At 38.2% G+C, this 20,792-nt stretch overlaps 1 protein-coding gene, 1 long non-coding RNA gene and 1 pseudogene across 7 annotated transcripts; 2 read left to right on the forward strand and 1 right to left on the reverse strand.

Annotated features, from left to right (window-relative positions):
- The first annotated feature begins 951 nt into the window (after positions 1–951).
- On the forward strand, positions 952–2,744 carry LOC130721022 (uncharacterized). The gene is made up of 2 exons (XM_057571746.1): positions 952–1,341; positions 1,454–2,744. The coding sequence occupies exons 1-2, from the start codon at positions 1,117–1,119 to the stop codon at positions 2,402–2,404; spliced, it is 1,176 nt and encodes a 391-aa protein (XP_057427729.1). The 5' UTR covers positions 952–1,116; the 3' UTR covers positions 2,405–2,744.
- A 4,531-nt stretch (positions 2,745–7,275) lies between these two features.
- Positions 7,276–14,742, forward strand: LOC130720735 (uncharacterized). Of its 6 annotated transcripts, none has more exons than XR_009013228.1 (7): positions 7,277–7,872; positions 8,478–8,553; positions 8,662–9,005; positions 9,084–9,212; positions 10,038–10,108; positions 10,732–10,906; positions 14,403–14,742. It is a non-coding gene; the product is annotated as an uncharacterized LOC130720735 (long non-coding RNA). The 6 variants fall into 6 exon arrangements; XR_009013227.1 differs by having other exon boundaries at positions 7,279–7,872; positions 9,124–9,212; XR_009013226.1 differs by having other exon boundaries at positions 7,276–7,872; positions 8,656–9,212.
- Positions 14,743–16,945: 2,203 nt separating this feature from the next.
- LOC130721631 (U2 spliceosomal RNA) lies at positions 16,946–17,070 on the reverse strand (annotated as a pseudogene).
- Positions 17,071–20,792: the final 3,722 nt, after the last annotated feature.

The following is a 20,792-nucleotide window of genomic DNA, read 5'->3' on the forward strand; positions in this document are numbered from 1 at the left end:
ACGCAATCCTATATGCCACTGGTCCAACACACTCCGTAATCTGATACGGTCCAATAAACTTTGGGGTAAGCTTCTTTGACTCGATCGGCCTTCCGACACTTGTCATCGGGGTGACCCGCAAGAAGACATGATCTCCCGCCTGAAATTCCATATCCTTACTCCGATTGTCAGCATAGCTCTTCTGACGACTCTGTGAAATCCTCATCCTTTCCTGGATTCGCTTCACCTCCTCTGTGATCTGTTGAACTAAGGCCCAATAACAAAGTTCTCCCCATCTTGATGCCAACATAAGGGTGTACGACACCTCCGACCATATAGAGCTTCGTAAGGCGCCTTCCCTATGCTCGCATGGAAGCTATTGTTGTAGGTGAACTCGATCAAAGGTAACAACTCCTCCCAAATCCCTTTGTGATCCAAAACACAAGCTCTTAGCAAATCCTCCCGTCACTACAAGAAAAATCACATTTAACGACAATCGTTTAGCGGCAATGGTGCTATTGCCATAAATTTATCTAACAAAGCAGACAAAATTGTGATAACAATACATTGGTCGATGATAATTTCTTAATACCCGCAATTAGGGGTAAAAGTCGCTAAAATAATCAGAATCCTCGCCCCAACTACAAATCACTAGTCGATGATCACAGCAGCAACAGTCACCTTTCTGTCCTCAAAAAGAGCTTTATTCCTGGCCTCCCATAAAGCATAAGCCATCTCCGGGACCATGTCAATGGCTGCACCGTCCTTCCAGCAAAAACCGACGCATGAGCTCGACAAAGGACTACTCTCTTTTCAACACTCTTTTATTGATTGGTTAAAATTCATTGCTAGCGCTCCTCAAAAATACAATTATGCATTTAAAACCTTTATAGTCTAAAGTTTAAAATAAAGATTGAACTGAAATTTTGGTTTTGGTCAAAGATTGGAGTTCAACGAAACCCAACAGCATTGACCAAAAACAAAAATGAAACCCAACAGTCCAAGCCCATAGCAATCGTCTTCGTCGTCGTCGTTGAAGTCGTCGTCCTTCACTGACTGTTGACCATAAAAAAAAAAGTCGTTTTCCTCTCTGCAACACCACCGAGTTCAATCGAGAACGATAGCACAGTGCAAGAAATGGAGATAGAAGAAGGTGAGATCATAGACCTATTCGAGCTTCACTATTCAGACTTATCCTCTTCAACTTCAACCAAAGTCGATTCCATCATGGAAGCCCTCGGAGCCACCGGTCCCGGCCTCCTCGCCATTACCGGCGTCCCCAACCTCTGCCGCTCTTACCTCCTCCCACTCGCTCGCAAACTCGCTCTTCTCGACCACGAAACCCGTAAACGCATCCTCAAGGTAATTCACAATCACTGCCAATTAGCATCATCAGGGTTTAGGGTTTTACAGTTGTTAATTCAGTTTTGTATGAACGCGATTCCAATTGCATTATTCAGTTTTGCTTTTCTAGGAGCACAATTTGGGTAGTGATGTTCCTCTGAGAAACCCTGATAGGAGTGTGTCCTCCTTCGCTGCGCAACTGAAGTATTCCAATTCACATTGCGATTCCGGTGCGAAATTTGACTCATTTGAGAATCTTGGAAGCGCTTTCCGGGAGTTAGGGTTTTGCATGATGGAGCTGGGGCTTTGCCTTGCGCGTGTGTGTGATAAGGCTATTGGTGGAAATGATTTAGAGCAGAGCTTGTTAGAATCTTGTGCTGCGAAGGGTCGTCTTATTCATTATCATTCGCATTTAGATGCAATCCTCCTTAATGAGAGGAGCAAGACAAGTAGCAAAAGAGGGGTGAAGAGTATGAAACCATTACTTGGGTCAGAATGCAAGTCAATTGCCAATGATGCTAATTTGTGGCAGCAGTGGCATTATGATTATGGTATATTCACTGTTCTGACTGCTCCCTTGTTTCTAACGCCGTCTTGTTTAGAGACAAGTAGTGCGGAAGGTTCATTGTGTTGGGAGCAATGTCCGTCGCCAACTGGGCATACATGTTTGCAGATATACGATCCGAATAAGAAAAGGGTATTTAGGGTTAGAGCCCCTCCTGAAAGTTTTATCATTCAAGTTGGGGAATCTGCTGATATAATCTCGAAAGGGAAGCTTAGATCAACCCTGCACTCTGTTTATAGACCTTCCAAGTTTGAGAATTTGAGCAGAGAAACTTTTGTTGTGTTTCTGCAGCCTGCATGGACTAAAACATTCTCCGTCTCGGATTATCCTCGGTGTTTAGTTGCCTCTGATGATGGACAACAGTTTGAGAAGGACGAGAATGAACTAAGTCACGAGATTCAGAAAATTGTTCCCCCACTTTCATCGCGGTTGAGAGATGGGATGACTTTTGCTGAGTTCTCACGTGAAACAACAAAGCAGTATTATGGTGGTAGTGGTTTGCAATCAAATAGATGACTAATTTCTGTTTCTGGCTGGTCCAGTTTCAATGTATACTTTCATCCAAAGTAATAGATTTTTAGAGGTTAACCTTTGTGATTATGTATTTTGGTAACTTAGACTTTGTTTGGATTGGGGGAAGGTGATGGAGTAGAATGGAGTGGAGGGGATGGAGCACGATGTCCCTTGTTTGGATTAATTAAAAATGGATGGAAAGGGATGAATCCTAGTGGCACACATTCCATCAGATACCACTACTCTCCCCCACTTTTGTTCCTCCCAAATTTGGGTGGAATGGGATGGAGCAAAAAACTGATGTCTAATAAAATTATTAAAATACTCTTTTACCCCTTTGTAACTCCCTCCATAACCCCATGTATTTACCCCTCTCTTCTACGTTGCTTGGTTTTGCCTCAATTGTGAAAAAAGTTTCATACTTATGTGTTCATATCATCATCTTTCCACCAAATTAAAACTCATTCACGTTTATGTTCTTTGCTCTTCAATGTTGCTGACCCTGCTCTTCAATGTTGCTGACCACTACTTTCCCCCCAAACTGAATTATTTTATATTTGCAAAAAAGTTAGACAATTGACAATGGTAATGAATTTGAGGGCCTGCTAGAGTGCTTGACACCGGAGAGCTATATTTGCCTTTTCCTTTTTGTCTCCCCCTTCCTAACCTTTGTTTATACTCTACTAAGATTGATTCATAGTGGTTCTACATGTGAAACCAATCTTCAACTTTGTTCCTATAGGCTCTATAGCCTCTACATAGAAATAAAATAAAAGAAAAACAGCGGAAATAAAGGAACTTCTCATGCAATGCAATTTGACAAAATGCTTTATCTTCCAGCTGCTTACCAGTATAGAGTAGACGTGAATTTTATGCCTTTACACTTTCAGCCTTTTCCTGGCTTACATTTGATAGTGTCAGGAGATATCTGGCAGGGAAGTTTCGTCTCTGGATGACGCCTTTGCTTACAAGCATTTTTGCTGCATAACCCATATAACCATATAAATGTCTCTTGATGTTACTACTATTTTTCACTTTGGGTAAGTGATATGAACAAGAACTGTTGCTACTATCATGTGTTACCAGGTTGAATGGAGATTACAAACCCAACACACATCTATGCAACCCTTTGGGAATGTTATTCTATTCTATCAAATGATATGACAAGACACCATGTCAAAGGGTTAAGTTGTTAGCAGAGGTATAAATTGTTCAACACACAGATCCTTTCCTATTAAACACCGGCTACCAAATTGAATTTGGTTCACAAATCCAATATGCAACCTAACCAGCAACCTTGTGAGCCTTTGAGCATATCAATAAGCACAAATTCATGCAACTCACCCATAAACTAATGTGAGTATGGCAGTTTTGATCAAGAGGTCATCTTTATTCTTTGATAAATAAAGCAAAAAGAAAGGACTTGTGAAATTTTTCCCTTATTTTTTTATAAAGATGTGACAGAAAGAAAAAAGAAAAGAAAAAGGAAGCCTTATGTACTTTGCTTGTACAAACGAGTTTGGGCATTAGGTCTCACTTTCTCATTCTTTAGTGGTCCAAAAGAGTAAAGAAAAGTGAGTAAATTTGAGGAGTGAAAATCTTTCTACTGAAATTAACACGAAAGCACATTTGAAGTGCAATTGAAATCCAAAGAGAGCAATTATCAATTGTCATGGCGGAAACGAGGCAAAAGGAATAAAGTTTCAATCTTTTTCAGTGCTGATGGATGGGCAGAACTAAATACAAAACCAAACAGTTAAGGCTGCTTTTCTACCACAGCCCTTTTTTCTTCTTTCATCAGAAAATTACAAGAGGGTGACTGAGATTGTGTTTGTGACTCTGTATATTTGGTTCAAAGTTTGGAGTAATGATATATACACACCTCATTTTTTAAACACTCAATTTCCACCTCTTTTTATTTATATATCTCTCATCTTATCATCTATCACATCTCATATTTTCTCTCTCTTACTTTTTCTTTTCTTCCTATCTCTTTCACCATTCCACCTATCCACCTCAAAAGAGAGGTGTGGATGAAACATTACCCCAAAGTTTGTGAGCCTTATAATCAATTCTCACCAACTAGAATCACTTTTATGTTGTTATATAAATATTTGTAGAGAATTAAGTCTCAAAGTCAATTAAGCTAGAAGCTAAAGAGAGTTCCTTTTGCGGATGACATAATCAATTTTGAGATTTTATAATTGGATTTCACAATATTTCTTATACAAACCACTTTTTATAAACGTATCCAAACATAAATCAAATCATTTTTAATTTACGTTAACTTATTTTTACCGTAACAAACTTTGCCAAAGTCGTTTCTATCCAAAATCAATTCTTCAAAGGTTGATCCACTTTGTGCATGTTCGGATGGCGGAAAAACCACGGTGAGCAGAAATTACTATACAGAAACAACTTCATTAGTTTTAATATTATTTTCTATAGATATAAACAACTTCCATTAGCTTTTAGTACTGTTTCTCAGTGAATTTGTCTTCGGTGTGTATCCAAAACATGCAATATTTCTTCATGCCCATGGCTAAGAAAGCAGCAGATGACGTCTCTATGCACGCGCATCACAGCACAGACAGGCCCCCCCTTCTGTGATTCAGCTTGTGTCCAACACTGATGAAAATTGGTTATGCTAAGACTTGTTTGGACTTCCTAACCTGTCGGCCTTGGACATTGCCAACTCCTACGCCATGACTCAGCTCTCAGCCTCATAGCCCATAGCTTCTCTGACATTTTTTCCTGTGGTAATATCAGAACTGTACACATTTCGATTCTGCCTTCAAACAGGCACCAGAATCAGTACCTTTCTTCAAATGGTCCTATAGATAGTCCCTTGAAACCAAAATGTACTGTTGATCATATCTAGAACTAGATATAACTCATTTATTGTAACCTCATTTATACCTTCCTAGCTAGATTTGATTGAAGCTTTTAAATTTTTTTTATCAATTGTGGGAACTAAATTTAGCTACAGAGTTTCACATTGTTATGAAAAACAACATCATTCTCCTAGAAAAGGAATGAAATTCATTTATGTCTACTCAGTCTTGGCCTGTTGGAGTGTCTCAGAGATTTTCATTAAGTCGTGTCTCTTAGCTCGTTTCATTGAACCTTGGTATCCAGTACCTATGATTTGAGCATCATTCAAACTACATTAGCTTGGTTGGTGATGCAATTATTACAATATCAACCAAAACTTTTCTTTTTGTCTTTCTTGATCATATAATTGAGTTCCTTCTCGGTGGTCAATAGCAAACAGCAATAGAGTAGGTTCCACTTTGGTTTTTACCTAAGCTAGTTGTGCTAGCCTAGCCACAATCCATACTGTCCCACTTCAACTATGACAATCTTTTTATTTTTATTTTAACTCAGCTTAGGATTATGATTTCCCTAATACGTTTGAATTCGAGAATATAGATATCTGGTTCCATAGTAGTTAAATTATGAAGTTGATATTAATTAATTTTGATCAAGCGATAAAATAACTCAAGGAGGGTGTTGAGCGGGGCGACGGTAAAGTATGGGGATTTTTATCGCCAATAAGGTGCTTCTTCGGGTCCTCAGGAAATAGCTTCTCTATCGTCAAGCCATGCTGGTGGGGGATCTGCAATGATACTCCGACGTCTAAGTTAGAACGTGAGTGAGAAGCACGAGGAGAACGATTAAAATATGTATATCTTATGCAATGTCGAACCCGCCTTTTATAGGGTTGGGCTTTGAGGGATCTGTGGTTGGGAAATTTGAGGTTGAACGTCATGATGGGAGCGAGGTACAACGGCAATGGGGAGTTGTAGGATCTTCTGATGGGCCTTTTAATCTGATGGACGGTGGTAAGCATGAATACTGTAGTGGGATCTTTGAGCACCGCCCTTGTACCATGAGTAAAGAGTTACTGACTTTAGATGAGACGTGATAGATGAAGGCACGCCAAGTTACGCTCTCACCTTAGACGAGTGATTATGAACGGTAGTCGTCGTGGAGACAAAACCAGTCGTGGAAATGCAATTGGACGTGGAGGCACAATCGGTCGTGGAGACGCCATGTAACTAGTCATGGTGATGCAATCAGTTGTGGAGATAACATGTAACGATTGTGGTGACACAGTTGTGGGGAGAAATCCGACTAGTGACATTGTGACAATTGATATTTGTAGTTGGGGCGTCCGCTAGTGATTTCTTTAGGAGTTACAACGTCAAGTGAGGGGTGTTCGTTGATTATACACATCTTTCATCTTAGGGCTGGCCTTAGGGGCTCTCATGGCCGTGTCTCGGCTTAGGTCGAGGTGTTAAATATTCCAGTGGCAACCGATATGGTTGTACAAGGTCGGATACCAAGCTCAAAGATTATGGAGACCTCAAGACAGGTGGCAGAATACATGACATTGAATTTGCTGAGTGGTGATAACCAGTACTCGCTCAAGGCTCCTTAATAGCAGTCCCATGAGCCATGCCATGTTGGGGAATGTATACCGAGAGTTGTAAGTGTAAGGCATTATGAGTGTTCGGGATTCAGGTGCATGGAGTGCAACATGTTTATCGAGTACTGGAACATAGTCCCATAGCTCTGGTTTCAGGGCATGCACGTGAGCGGATGTCTAGAAGTGTAGATCGACATTCTCGAGTGCTTAGGATCCGAGAGCTGGATTTGGCACCCCAACCCTTAGATTTCACACCCCCAATTTTCGGATTTTCGGGTTCCGAATTATTTCGGAATCTTATATTCCGAAATTAATTCATGATTTGTAGTACAAAATACATGTAACACCCCACTTTTGAGTGAAAAAATACTTCGGAAACCTTATTTCCGAAATATTTCGGAAACTAAGTTTTTGAAAGTGGGTGACATTTCTAATGAGTGGGGTGCCAAATCTAGCTCTCAATCTGGCTCACACATGCTTTGATGGCGTCTCCTTCAATGGCTCCGACGACACAACGGGAAGAAGATGAGTGTCTCCGACGAGTTCGTCGTTTGAGATTCCTATCACCCCGGCAGCACTCTTCACCACCGCCCGCTTTCCAACTCCGACGACCCCCTTCGCAACCCTAGGGATTTTTCCCCTTCATGCTTCGAATCGAGTGAGATTTTTCACCTGAGAGGAAAAATCCCGATCGATTGTGCCCGCTCCCACCGTCGTCGACCACAGATTGAGGTTCATCACCGATTTCGGCTTGGTCCGTCGTTGCCGGCGGAGGAAGACACGAATACTCCTTTCGTTGTCGATATGGCTTCACTCTCGATCTCTGAATCTCGCTCTTGAATCGCAAATCCTTCTCTCCTCTGTTCTTGTCACCAATCGCATGGCAAATTACATTTCCTCTCTTCTCTGATTGTGTCTTTGTTTCTGCACAACTCTGACATATTGCTATGAATTTCACTGATGTGGTGGTGCAGGGACAAAGAGAAAGGATAAAGGGTGATTAGCCAAGCTTATAACAGTGGCGGTGTAATCATGGAGGGTATGATTCTCAGTCTTATTTCAATGTTTTTCCAATTTTAGCCATATCAATATGGCTTATAACTCTGATTTTACTAAGTTAGTGTCTGAGCATCTGCTCTTCTAGCTAGGCTATGATAATCTGCTATTTTAGCTATGGTTCCTTGTAAATTTATGTTTATTGTGCTTTCATGGATGGACTTATGGTCCTTTGGAGCTACTAGTGTTGTGGCTTCAAGAATGGGTGATGGTGGAGACTGGCAGCTTCTTGTGGTGAGCTGGAAAGTTTTCCCTTCATTCTGTCTGCTACTGTTGGGACTAATTATTGTATATATTGTGTAGGCTTAGCTTATCTGATTACGCTGATATTGCCATCATGTATGGTATCCATTAATGTTGTTAGATAATCTTTTTGGGTAATGTATGCTCTGTGATGTGTAATTATCAAAATTGTATATTCATCAGTACTTGATTAATTTTTGTTTGTTTATGTTTTCTTTCAATTCATGAACATTTTCCTCTGTTAAGACTGCTATAGTTTCTAGTAGATCAGTATATAAAAACAAAATATCTTATTTATATCAATTAATTTGTCTTATAATTTTGATGATGAACCCCATTTGTCAGAACTGGAGGCAAGGGATGGTATTTCCTTAATGATGGAAGACATTGGAACTTCTCGTGTTTGGAACATGCACTATAGGTATTCAGAACTTCATTGACAAATGTGTATGTTGCATTATTGTTTTTACATTTATGCTACATTGAGACTGACATATCTCTTTTGGATTATTTCTTCTTGGAGCATCAGATACTGGCCAAACAACAATAGTAGAATGTATTTGCTTAAGAACTCTGGCGTGTTTTTCTCTTATAATTTGGCTTACTCACTAGCCTTTTGTGCAACCTTTTTTTGCCTTACTTTCATTTGTAATGAATTGGATGGGACACTGAGGAGTAACCATAAACTGTTGGATCATGGTGGTTGATGTACAAATAAAAAGAAAGGTTGTACTTACAGTTGGTCATGCCTGGGTGGTTGTTGTGCCAGTCCTGAACTAGGTCTATAGGAAGCTGCTATATCTGGTTGATTATGAGGAGGACTAGAACAAGTATGATAAGAGTTTGAACAAAGTAGGAGCAGAACTCGTAAAGGTACCATCCTCAAACCTCAAATCTAGATGGATTTTCTCATATTCCTTCATAGTCATCACTATAACTAGAGTACCCTAGTCCCTTCAATGATACACTGATTAGCTATGAGGAGTTGAAGGAGCATGTGGAGGAAAACGAAGTCACAACTTTGACGAGGATGAAGAAGAATATGACGACGACAATGAAGATGAGGAGCGTGACGTAGAGGTAATTGACTTGTATTATCAAATCCCTAATTTTTTGAAAATGTTACTGTTTTGGAGTGTTTGAAAATCAAGATTCTGGATTGATTATCTATTAATTTATTCATCAGTTTCCTTGTCTCGTTTGATTATTCTTTCAATGTTTTTATTTTTCAATGCTGAATCTGTTCGTTGCTAATTATTATGTTCTAACTTGTTCATGTAACTGTTTATGATTATTTGTTAGACCTTGCAGATTTTTCTGCTATTTATTTATTTTTCATAAAATAGGTTACAGAACCTGTCTTCTTCTTCTGTGTTTAACTATGAGTGACTTATTTGATAAAAATTCATGTTGAATCTAGGGTAATTGACAGGAAGTTTCTATATCTACTCATTCTGCTCATCTATTTTAAAGCTTTTGTTTGTCTCTGCATTTTAAAGCTTTTGTTTGTCTCTGCTCATCTATTTTAAGTGAACATGTCTTTGTGATCTTCAGAGAAGAAACACGTGTGAATCCACAAGAGCAAAATTTTATTGTTCAGATTCATTAGTAGATACTGGAGTTCCAGATACATGCTAGTCCCTTAATTAGATTGGACTGGCTTAAGCTTACCCACCAAATATTTATAATAAATATGAAAGCAAGCTACATAAAATGGAGGGGCATGTTCTGTTCTTTATGGCATTGGCATATATGCTGATTAGGAACAATATTTGGTATATTTTCTTACTTAGATGAATATGATAGTTTTCTAAGTCTAAATATTATGTAAGAAAGCATCCCTCTGTCCTATCAAACTATGAATCTTAATTGCTTTGAAATTTACACTTTGATTTTGTTGCACAGGTAAGATTTTGCACATCATGCAGAACTATGCTTCGGGGAATTTAGTGACAGGGTTAAGCACTGGATCACAAGTAAGATTTTGCACATGATCACTTTGAATAAATTTACACTTTGATTTTGTTGTTGATTTTTCTCACTGTTCTGAATTTTTTTCACTTTTCTTTTTCTAGGTAGTGCTTAGGTGCATTTCTATTATTCCTTTTGAGTTATGTTGTTTACCTATGTGGGATTCTGATCATGATTTAGATAGAAAATTGTGTAAAATATTCTACAGGGTTATGTAAGGGAGGCTGTTCTGAAATTAATAGTATGATCTCCAGCACAATTTCTATCTTGATACCTTGTTTGTCCTGTTTTGCATTCTTCTTTTCTATTATCTACATTTGGTACGAAGAATACAATGTCATTGAAAAAGTAAGAGCTAAAATTAATCAATTGGAATAGGAATCTTGTCTGATTCCATAGTTTGGTGTAGTTAGAAATAAATCTGCATGTTAAGTGTCTGCAATTTGAAGCATGAAATACAATATGTAGCGGGATTGAGTTGATTCAAATGATATAAATAACTTTCACAAACAGATCCTCTTCAAATGGAAAGCTCAAGGCTGTTTCAGTCTTTTCCTGTCTATTAACTTGATTCTGTATAAGGAGATAAAAGATGATTTTCTCTTGTTATTTTGTTTGTTTTGCTCAGTTTGTAGGGCCATGGTGCCCACTTCGGCCAAGTTCTATCATCAGGCTAGTGAAGCCATTTATGGCACATTGAGATGTGGTTATGTGTCTGAGTGAGAAAGAAATTGAGTTTGAAGCACTGCATGTTGACCTCTCCAAAAGGGAGCATAAGGGACCTGAGTTCCTCAAGATTTCAGGTTCAATTTTTCACTTTTTTTTTTAAAGTTCATTTTAATCTTATACTTTATCACCTTGTTTGCCACATTGGGTTTTCCTTTCCCTGTTTGTCATAATTTGTTTCCAGATAATCTTGTTGTTTCTCACTGTGATGCTTTGTCGCTGTTTGGCAAAAATGTTTCCTAGCTTGTTTGGTGTTGTTACTTGTTAAATGATGAAGTTTAAAATCTTATTTGTATAGTAGTTTTAGTGTTTATCTTCCATGGTTTTCTGCTACTCTAGTTCTGAAACTATACAAGGTAATGAATTGAGTGTTAATAGATTTAGTGCTCGTGTAAGTTTTATGCAAGTAGGTATTTGAGTTGCAAGTTCTATTTTTTGGCAGCTATGAAACCAATTCCTGGCGGTTCTAAACCCTCAAAGTTGACTTTACAAAGCCAATACAAACGATAGCATTTAGCGGCAATAGTAAATGCCGCTAGATATGGCCGCTAAACGACGACGCCTTTTCCCGACCGTTTATTACATCTTTACCGACGCCCGGTATAAGCGCCGGCAAAGCCTTTGCCGACCCCCGATGCACCGGCGAAGTAGCTTTTACCGGTAAAAGCCATTGCGGCCATTTTTATTGCCGCTAAATGCAACATTCATTGCCGGCAAAAACCCTTTTTGTTGTAGTGAGTGATTGGATCATCCTCTCGGTATGTCCATCCATCAGTGGATGATAAGCGGAGCTCAACCTCAGCTTGGTTCCCAATGCTTGTTGTAAAGCTCCCCAAAAACGTGAAGTAAATCTCGGGTCTCTGTCTGACACAATGTTGGACGGTACCCCGTGCAGACGCACTATTTCAGCTATGTAAATCTCCGCCAGCTTCTCCACCTTGTAACTTAAATTGATTGGTACAAAGTGAGCAGTCTTCGTCAACCGATCAACTATCACCCATATCGCATCGAACCTCTTCCGTGTTAGCGGTAATGCCGTCACGAAGTCCATGGATATGCTATTCCACTTCCACTCTGGGACATCCAACGATTGCAATTTCCCCGCAAGCTTTTGGTGTTCCACCTTCGCCTTTTGACATGTCAGGCACATCGACATATACTCAGCCACTTGTTTCTTCATCCCAGGCCACCAGAAATGAAGCTTCAAGTCCTGATACATCTTTGTCATTCCTTGATGAATACTCAATCGACTCTTATGACCTTCATCCAAGATCAGCATCCTCATCTCCGCATCGTTCGGCACGTAGACTCGCCCCTTACAACGCAGTATGCCATCATTTCCGATAGTAAACTTTGGCGCCTTCCCTCGTGTCACAAGTTTGCGCCTCTCTATCAATTCTTCGTCTGTCTCCTGTTTCGACTTTATATCATCCAAGAGCCCACTAGACACCGTCACCATTCCGAAACTCAGCTTTCCTGGTGCTAACTTCACATCCAAGCTTAGATCTCGGAACGCTTCCAATAATTCCAACTCCTTGATCATCAACGAGGATACATGTATAGCCTCTAGACTGAGAGCGTCGACTACAACATTGGCCTTCCTCGGATGATACTGTAAGGTGAACTCATAATCCTTGAAGAACTCCATCCACCTTCGCTGCCTCATATTCAGATCCTTCTGATCAAACAAGTACTTCAAACTCTTGTGATCACTAAAGATTTATGCTGCTAATTACCAATTTCTTTCTGCGCCTCTCTAATGTTTTTTGTCACCCGCAACAACCGAACTCCGGCCCGGCCCGCTCGTTTTAGCCAAAAAGGCCACGGTTTGGCCGGTTTCGGTTGGACAGCCCTAATAGCAATGATAAAGAAATTTGTATCCAAGCTTCATTTTCATGTAAAAAAAAATTACGTCACAGATTTTATTTGTTAGGATGACGTCGGATCAGATCCTAAACCCAAACCTGCACTCTCATACCAAACCCGACCCATTATAGTCTCAAATTCACGTTCCAACTTACTAATTATATAATATTTTGGCTTATTAGCACTTTTGGTCCCCCAGGTTTCTAAATTGTGCAAATGAGGTCCTTCAAATAAAAATATAGCATTTCGCCACCTCCACGTTAGACTCTGTCAACACTTTTGGTCCCTCACCTGTTTTCCGTAAAAAAAAAACTAACGTTTTTGCTGATGGGGAATTTTTAATAAAATTTAAATTGATAAAATTAATTCAAAAAATAAAAAATCCTAAAATATTTAAAGAAATTAAAAAACAGAAAATGGTTTTCTGGAGAAGGAAAAAAAAACAGAATACAATATCATTTGTAACAAAAAAAAAAGATTACAATATCATCTCATCTTCTTCACGTTAAAAAAAACATCATCTTCTTCAATCATCATCTTCTCATCGTCATCATGTTTCTATCTCTCCTTGTTCTCTCTTTTTCTTCTTCTGCCATCCCAATTCCCAACCCCTTCAAATCCCCTTCTCAAAAACCTCCACCACCACCGATTCTCCTCTCTGAACCAATACCACCGTCGAATCCCTTCCTCTGAACCCACAATCGTCGAATTCGTCGATCTCGTCCCTCAGCCTCTCCCAACCCACCCACATCTGGTCCCAGATTCGAGCATAAGTGTGGAGAGATGAAGTGGTAGTGGCATCAAGAGTGGAGAGTGACATGATCGAGAGGAAGAGAATGGACACCGTAGCCTGGGGCTCGACGACGGCGCGATTTGCACGATGGTGGCTTTGGCTGTGCAATTCGGGACGGAGGAGCGCTGTTTTCGGTGGTGCGAAGATATAATTGAATTGCAGAACAGAACATAATTGGTTGTTGAGAATGGATTTCACAACTGCAGCCACTTGATAACATTAGTCACATCCTTGTCTTTTTTTTTCTTGGACTACCCCTATGTAAGAACTGGGTTGGGTTAGTTTTTTTTTTAAATATAGTTGCTTTAGTCGGTTCATTCGGACTTCAACCCAATTCAAAATCGACTGCTCAAACTCACATGAATTCATATAATTGGACCTACTAAGTTCGTGGCTGAACCGAACCAGCTCATTCAGTGAAAAAAAAAAATAGCTCGTTTTCTAGGGTTCAGTTTCGTTCGGCACTTCATGGACACCATTGTGCTAGGGGTTTTAGTTGCATGTAAAGTACGATTTCTATCGCATGCAGCATGTTGATAGTGTTGTTTCTTTCTTTAATTGTTTTTATTTCTTCTTTTTGTGTGTGGATAACACTTCTCTTAGAGATTAGATCAACTAAAGAAATTAAGTATTTACTTACGTATACTCAGAGTATATTCAAAAGAATGTTAGTACTATGTAGCTTTTTCTTTTGTATTGAAAACACAAGAAATTGAAAAAATAAATCCTTTTCAATATCATGAACACAACAGCATGATGAAGGTTCTCCTCTTTATTGAAAGTGGTGTTAGATTGAACGCTATCTATATGCATTACTAACACTATCATTCATTTTCAACCCATGTGTATCTCATACAAATAGATCGAAAAAACAACACAAAAATGATTGTTTTACTTCCTTGTTTTCTTTGTAGTGATAAGAGCAACAGTAAGGAAAAGAAAATTGAGTATTCTTGAGGTGTGGCTGACTAGTTAGTTTGAAATTTTTTGAAAGCATAAGGGGTCTAATGAACCCAAGTGTCGTGTTATTAGTAAGATGATTCATTCAGCTGAATGTTGGAAGCACCATAGCCAAGCACTTATATGGAAAATTTGCAATGGAAGCACCCCATTATCCTAAAAAACGTGTTAAGGATTATGCTGTCAAATGGGGGCATATATTGGATCGATATGCATGTGCAAGCAGTAAAGTTAATACTGATTGGACATTGTACACTTCAATTCCAAAGAAATAAAATATATAAATAATACCGATGGGCCATTGATTTGAATTATGAATCTTTGCTTAATAGTTGCTCATTGGTTTTTCATAGATGCAAGTCCCCACGTAGAAAACTTATTTAGAATATTACCTTAAGAAAGCCCGAAAGCATATGTTTTTTATCCAGATTACAAGCAAAATAGCTTCAATTGGACTTATATAACCCGGCCCATATTTAAAATTTTGGACAACGTAGAAGACTAAGAACAATATTTGAAACTAATATTGGATGAAGACGTTTTGCATCAGAGTTTCAACTCAGAATATCTTATCAATATATTAATAAAGATCTTCTAACAGCATTAAAAGGGGCCAATCAAGCATCTCTTGGAAAGCAGGGGGATTGCTTTCGTGATGTTAGCACGGCTTACAACTCCGACATAGTCGATTGAATTGTTCTCGCATGTTGTAAGTAATGTTTGGTAACCCTTGAGATCTTATTCCATGCATTATGCATGTTTGACAAAAACATAAATAAAGATCTTCTGAGTTTAAACCCAAATTTCTAAAATCAATCTCTAATAATTCGGATCACAAAATTAACACATCAAGAACGTATGTTGAGACAATGAACCTACTTTCTTACTTATAGCGGACTCCACTCTCATCATTCCAATGCTTCTTCAATGTGGGACTAAATGCTTATGCTTCGGTCTAAACTTCACCTCTCATCTCAACATGCCCTTCTCACTTCAAGTCCAACTCCGTAACAAGGATACTGCTACTGATAGCTATTATCAATGTATTGTCTCCTTCTTCCTTCTAATCTCAGGCTTATATATTTACACATGACTTGAGATATTGATTTCCTGCACCTACTGAAGTTAAGCATCTCTTTATATATTTTTCCTTTCATCAAAGAAAACAATGCAAACATAGCATTGCATTGCAGCACTTCCCAACTACAGGGTCATATCATATGACAAATCTTCATCGATCCATTGCAAAACATCCATCTTTAAATGTTGCATTGCAGTAACATTTTCTATTCTTTACCCCTGCAATCTTTTCTGCTCTCTCTAACTCTTCTATCATCAGTCTAAATTTTACTTACTACCCTTGCATACACGAGCTGTGTAGATAACTGCGAGTCCGCTAGCAAGAAAGTATATCGAATTATATGTAAAAACTCACTCTCAAAGGCCAAGGTTTGAGTTCTGGGATGAATCAACCTCTTTCAAATATCCAAGTGCATAAAATCAATTGACAATTTGAATGAAGCTTTGCATTCCATGAGTTTGGAAAGTGTTTGTTATAGTACATGTTTCCCTCCATGACCATTGTCAAGCTCTGATATATTTTCTGAGCATTAGTATTGATTTAATAGGAATATGAGCTCATCAAGCAATTCAAATAAATGAAAATCTAAGCTTCTTTTATACTCCCTCCGGTCCTATTTATAAGCAACAAAAAAAAAATTCACATAGTTTAAGAAATGTAGTTAAACTAGATAAAATGCATTAAATTTGTCTTAAATTAAAATGAACTTCCAAAATTACCCTTTGTTATTAGTGTTGGAAAGTGGAAAAGAGAGAGAATAATTAATGAGACACATTTTACAAGTTAGAATTAATAAGGGCATCATTGGAAAAAATTAATTAATATAGCTCAAACTTTCATTTGGTTCTTATAAAAAGGACCAAGATTTTTCTTCTCTTTCATGCTTATAAATAGGACCGGAGGGAGTATAATTCATGTTTTATACTCTCTTAAGTCTTAAGCTCATTATGCAACAACAGTAATGAGAGGGATTAAGGCAATTATGGCAATTTATTATCATGATGAGAATTAGCTGACCAAGGTTATATGCAACAACAACACTATTTAGACTTTGATTTAATAGGATAGGAAGTGGAAGGATTTAAGATAAGAGTTTTCGATGTTGGACTCAAGTAGAGTACAAATCGTTGAACCCCTTGCAGCATTACTAGGTCACCGATTCGGGACTTCCTTCATAGGAGTTTAGTTAGTAAATCACATGGAAGTGTTACATAAATTATAAAGTGTACATAGTTTTTCGAATATTCGCGTAGGAGTAAATATATTAATATTGTTTCAAAATATATATATATATATATATGTTAATATTAATTAAATTAATAATATTGTAATAAACTAAATAATTTGATTTAAAAATAAAACTAGGTAATTTTAAAATCTTGAACTAGAATTGGTTGGGTGCGCCAGGCCCTTGCAGAAGTGTAAGACATGAAAATTAATTTAATATCATTTGAGCCATTGGCCCACATATCAGATATTAAACTGATAAGAACAGATACTACACTTACACTTGATCTTAGCCAAAAGGCCGAGAAAGGTATGCTTTGGAATCAGTTGTGTCTCTGTTTTTATATGGGTAAATGGTCACATTGGTCGCTAAATGTTCCCACCGACTTCAAAGTCGTCCCTGGAAGAATTTTATTAGGATCGCGGTCCCCAGTTGTGGTAAAAATCAGTCATATTAGTCTCTGACGTTAAAAACCTCTAACGAACGTTAACCCAATTAATAAAAGTCAACATTATCTTTCTAATTTTCTTTCACTTTGGTCCCTTTCTTCTTTCTTCTACCATCTTCACCCCCTCCTTCCATCATTTTCACCAAAAACTCTTCCCCTTCTTCATCAACCCATTCATCTGGGTTCAAAGTTTATGAGGGAGGAAGAAAACGGGAAGAGGGGTTGAGATCCGCAAAAAGATTGAAGTTTGAACTTGAAATCGCTTTCCACTGTCCCTAATTCATCAACGGGTAGATATTTTCAATTTTTTACAGAGAACAGGACCAAGGTGCATATTTTCCACTTTCTTGATCTCTTCCTCTTCATGTTCGCACCGATCTGGTTTGGGATTGTTTGGATTTGTGGTTTTGGGTTTTGCAACTGGGTTGGGATGATTCAATTTCATAAGCAAAAGTGAAGATCACGCACAAGCAGAAGCATGTAAAAGTAGGATTTTTGAGTTGTTTGGGATGCTCCATTATCAGATCTGTAATTATCACGCACATAGTAGGATTTCTATGTCATGCTCCATTATCACATCTAGTTGAAGAATGGGTTGATGAAGAAGGGGAAGAGTTTTTGGTGAAGATGATGGAAGAAGGGGGATGAAGATGATGAAAGAAGAAAGGAACCAAAGTGAAAGAAAATTAGAAAGATAATAGGGACCGCGAGCACAATAAAATTCTTCCAGGGACGACTTTGAAGTCGGTGGACACATTTAGGGACCAATGTGACCATTTACCCGTTTTTATATCCACTGAAGGTGATTCGTCTATACTGCACAACCGGTGTGGGACTTATACAGTGACAAATAAAAATACCATTGAACGTTGCAGTTGTTGTGATAGTGAAAACTCACATCACTCTAATGCGTGTATTTCCATCATGACAAAGACATCAAAAGGCTAATCTGAATTTTTTGGTTTTCTGCGGGTTTTAAACACTCTGATTTACCAAAAATAAGGAGTTGAAGATATTATTCAGTGGGTTTAAACTTTCACAAGAGCTGCTTCTTCAACAAGAGTGTAGTGTCTTACGGTAACAAACACAGGGCAAGAACCTTGGCATCCAAATGCAGCATCTCATCTTTCATAATTTTCGCACAAAACTAAATGTTTCATCGATGTGGGACAAAACTAAATGCTTATGCTTGGCTCTCAAACTTTCACCTCTCATCTCAACGTGCCCTGCTCACTTCAGCTTGGTAACAACTAACAATGATGCTGATGGCTATTATCAATGTATTGTCTTCTTCTTCCTTCTAATCTCAGGCTCATACATCTCCGCTTATGATATTAATTGATTTTCTGTAGCTACTGAAGTGAATAATCTTTCTATATATTTTTTCCATACAAATCCAATATATGAGAATGTTACTCATTTGTAATCCACCACCATTAAAATGACCAACAAACATCTTGAATCACAAATTGTTACTGACTTACTGGCATACGTGTATTCAGTTACAAATGAAATGAAATCAAACTTTGACTATAATTATCTTATCATGTTCTTTGCTTCCTTTGTTATTGAAAATTATGCATTCAAATTGGCTTTAAAGGGTCCAAAGGCCCCTGAGATTACAAAGGGAATCAAATCCAGGACCTAGAAATTTTTTACATCAAATTAGGTTCCTAAGAAAAAAAATTTAATTCAATTAAGGACAAATGGTGCCAGCCTTTAATTTTTTCCTAGTCAGCAATTTCATGTGACATTTTTATTTATTTTTAATTACAAACTAATGCCACATGTTATGATTAGGAAAAAATCAATATTAATCCCTAATTAAATCACCTCAGCCCTAATTAACTCATCTTAGCCCCAATTTTTATTTTCCATCCACCCTTCATCTTCATTTTGTTCATCTTCTTCCACTTCCTCTTCTTCCATCGAACCAATTAACCACCACCACCTCCTCTGGCCTCCCTTCTTCGAACCTACCACCTCCATCTTATAAAAAAAAACCCATAAATCAAAAAATTGCAGCAAACGATGTGCTCTGCCATGAGGGACACCGACATGTTTCGCCAAGAGGATGTGCTCTTTTGTCTGAGGCATAGGGTCGCTGGCGCCGGATGTGCTCTTGGTCTCGATCTGGGCTCGGGTACGTCTGGATCTTGCTTTGGTGTGGGTTCGGGTGGTGGTTGTGGCTTGCTGGTTGCCGACATGGCTTCAAGAGGTAGATCTGGGTTCTTCTTTACTCGTTAGTGGAACTGGGTTCTTCTGGTTGTTTCATATGCTTTCTTCTTCTTAACTGATGCAAGCACGGTGGTGGGGGTTTCTTGCTAAACCCGTTTACATTGCAGAATCTATTTACAGTGGATTTGGATTTTTTTCTGCAAAATGGTGCAATGTCTGTTATATGTGGATTGTAGATGAGCTTTTGTCCAAGCTTTTATCCATGTCTATAGCTTGTGTAAATGAGCTTCTATTTTGTAAATGAGCTTTCATTTCATATGCTTTTGTCCATAACATGTTTCAATTTTGTTTCATATCCTTCTGTTCTCATTCCTAAATGAGCTAGATCTTCTCAATTTCCTACTTTGTGACTTGGAGCTAATAGATTATTTGGGTTGATGTTGTGCTCTGGAAATTGGGTGATGTTGCTGGGTTTGGTTGTGTTGTTATGTTCTTGTTAGTTTTTCTTTGTAAATTGATGTTCTTGGTTATGTTGAGGGTTGAGGAAGGTGATTTATTTACTAGGTTCAAGTTTAGTTGAAGATGCATATTTTTTGGGTTGAGTTTTTTTGGGAATGAGTAGATTATATTAGGTTTTTATTAAGATTAGGGATTTATATTTAGATTAGGATTTTATTACGTTTTTTTTTTCCTTATATAACTGACTTGGAATTAAAATTAAAATTTTAATTAATTTTTCTAATTAAAAATAAATAAAAAAGTCATGTGGTAAATGTTATTAGAAAACAGAGAAGGGATAGAGAAGAGAGAGAAGGGAGAAGAGAGAGAAGAGAGGATGAGATTATATTGTACTCAGAAATTAAAGGTAAAGTTCTACAATGAGAATAGCACTACATATATAGTAGTAGCAGAGGATGAGCTGTCCCTATTTTGGAAGGTTATGAGCTGTCCTATTCTAGAAGGGGATGAGCTGTTACATTCTAGAACCATTTTAGAGAGTTGAATAACTCTATTACTCTAACATTCCCCCTGCAAACTGAACCCTCCCCTGGGAGTAGCCCAGGAAAAAGAAACTAAGCTTACAATTCAGCAATAACTACACAGTGCCAGTGGCTTTAGGACGAGATGAAACACTTAATTTAGACTTGAGCACTTCAAAACGAGCTGTGGATAGAGGCTTGGTCATCACATCTGCAAGTTGATGACAGGCAGGAACATGAGTGACTTTTAGCTTTCCTTCAACAACCTTCTCCCGCACAAAGAATATATCCAGCTCTACATGTCTAGTTCTAGCATGTAGAACCGGATTGTGAGCTAGCAGAACAGTGCTCAAATTGTCACAGAAAATGTGAGGAGTTGCATAATGTAAGACCCGGATTTTCGAAACAAGTTAATTTCCGACTCACGCG

The sequence above is a fragment of the Lotus japonicus genome, chromosome 5, assembly GCF_012489685.1.
Source record: "Lotus japonicus ecotype B-129 chromosome 5, LjGifu_v1.2".
In the NCBI taxonomy this organism is placed as follows: domain Eukaryota; kingdom Viridiplantae; phylum Streptophyta; class Magnoliopsida; order Fabales; family Fabaceae; genus Lotus; species Lotus japonicus.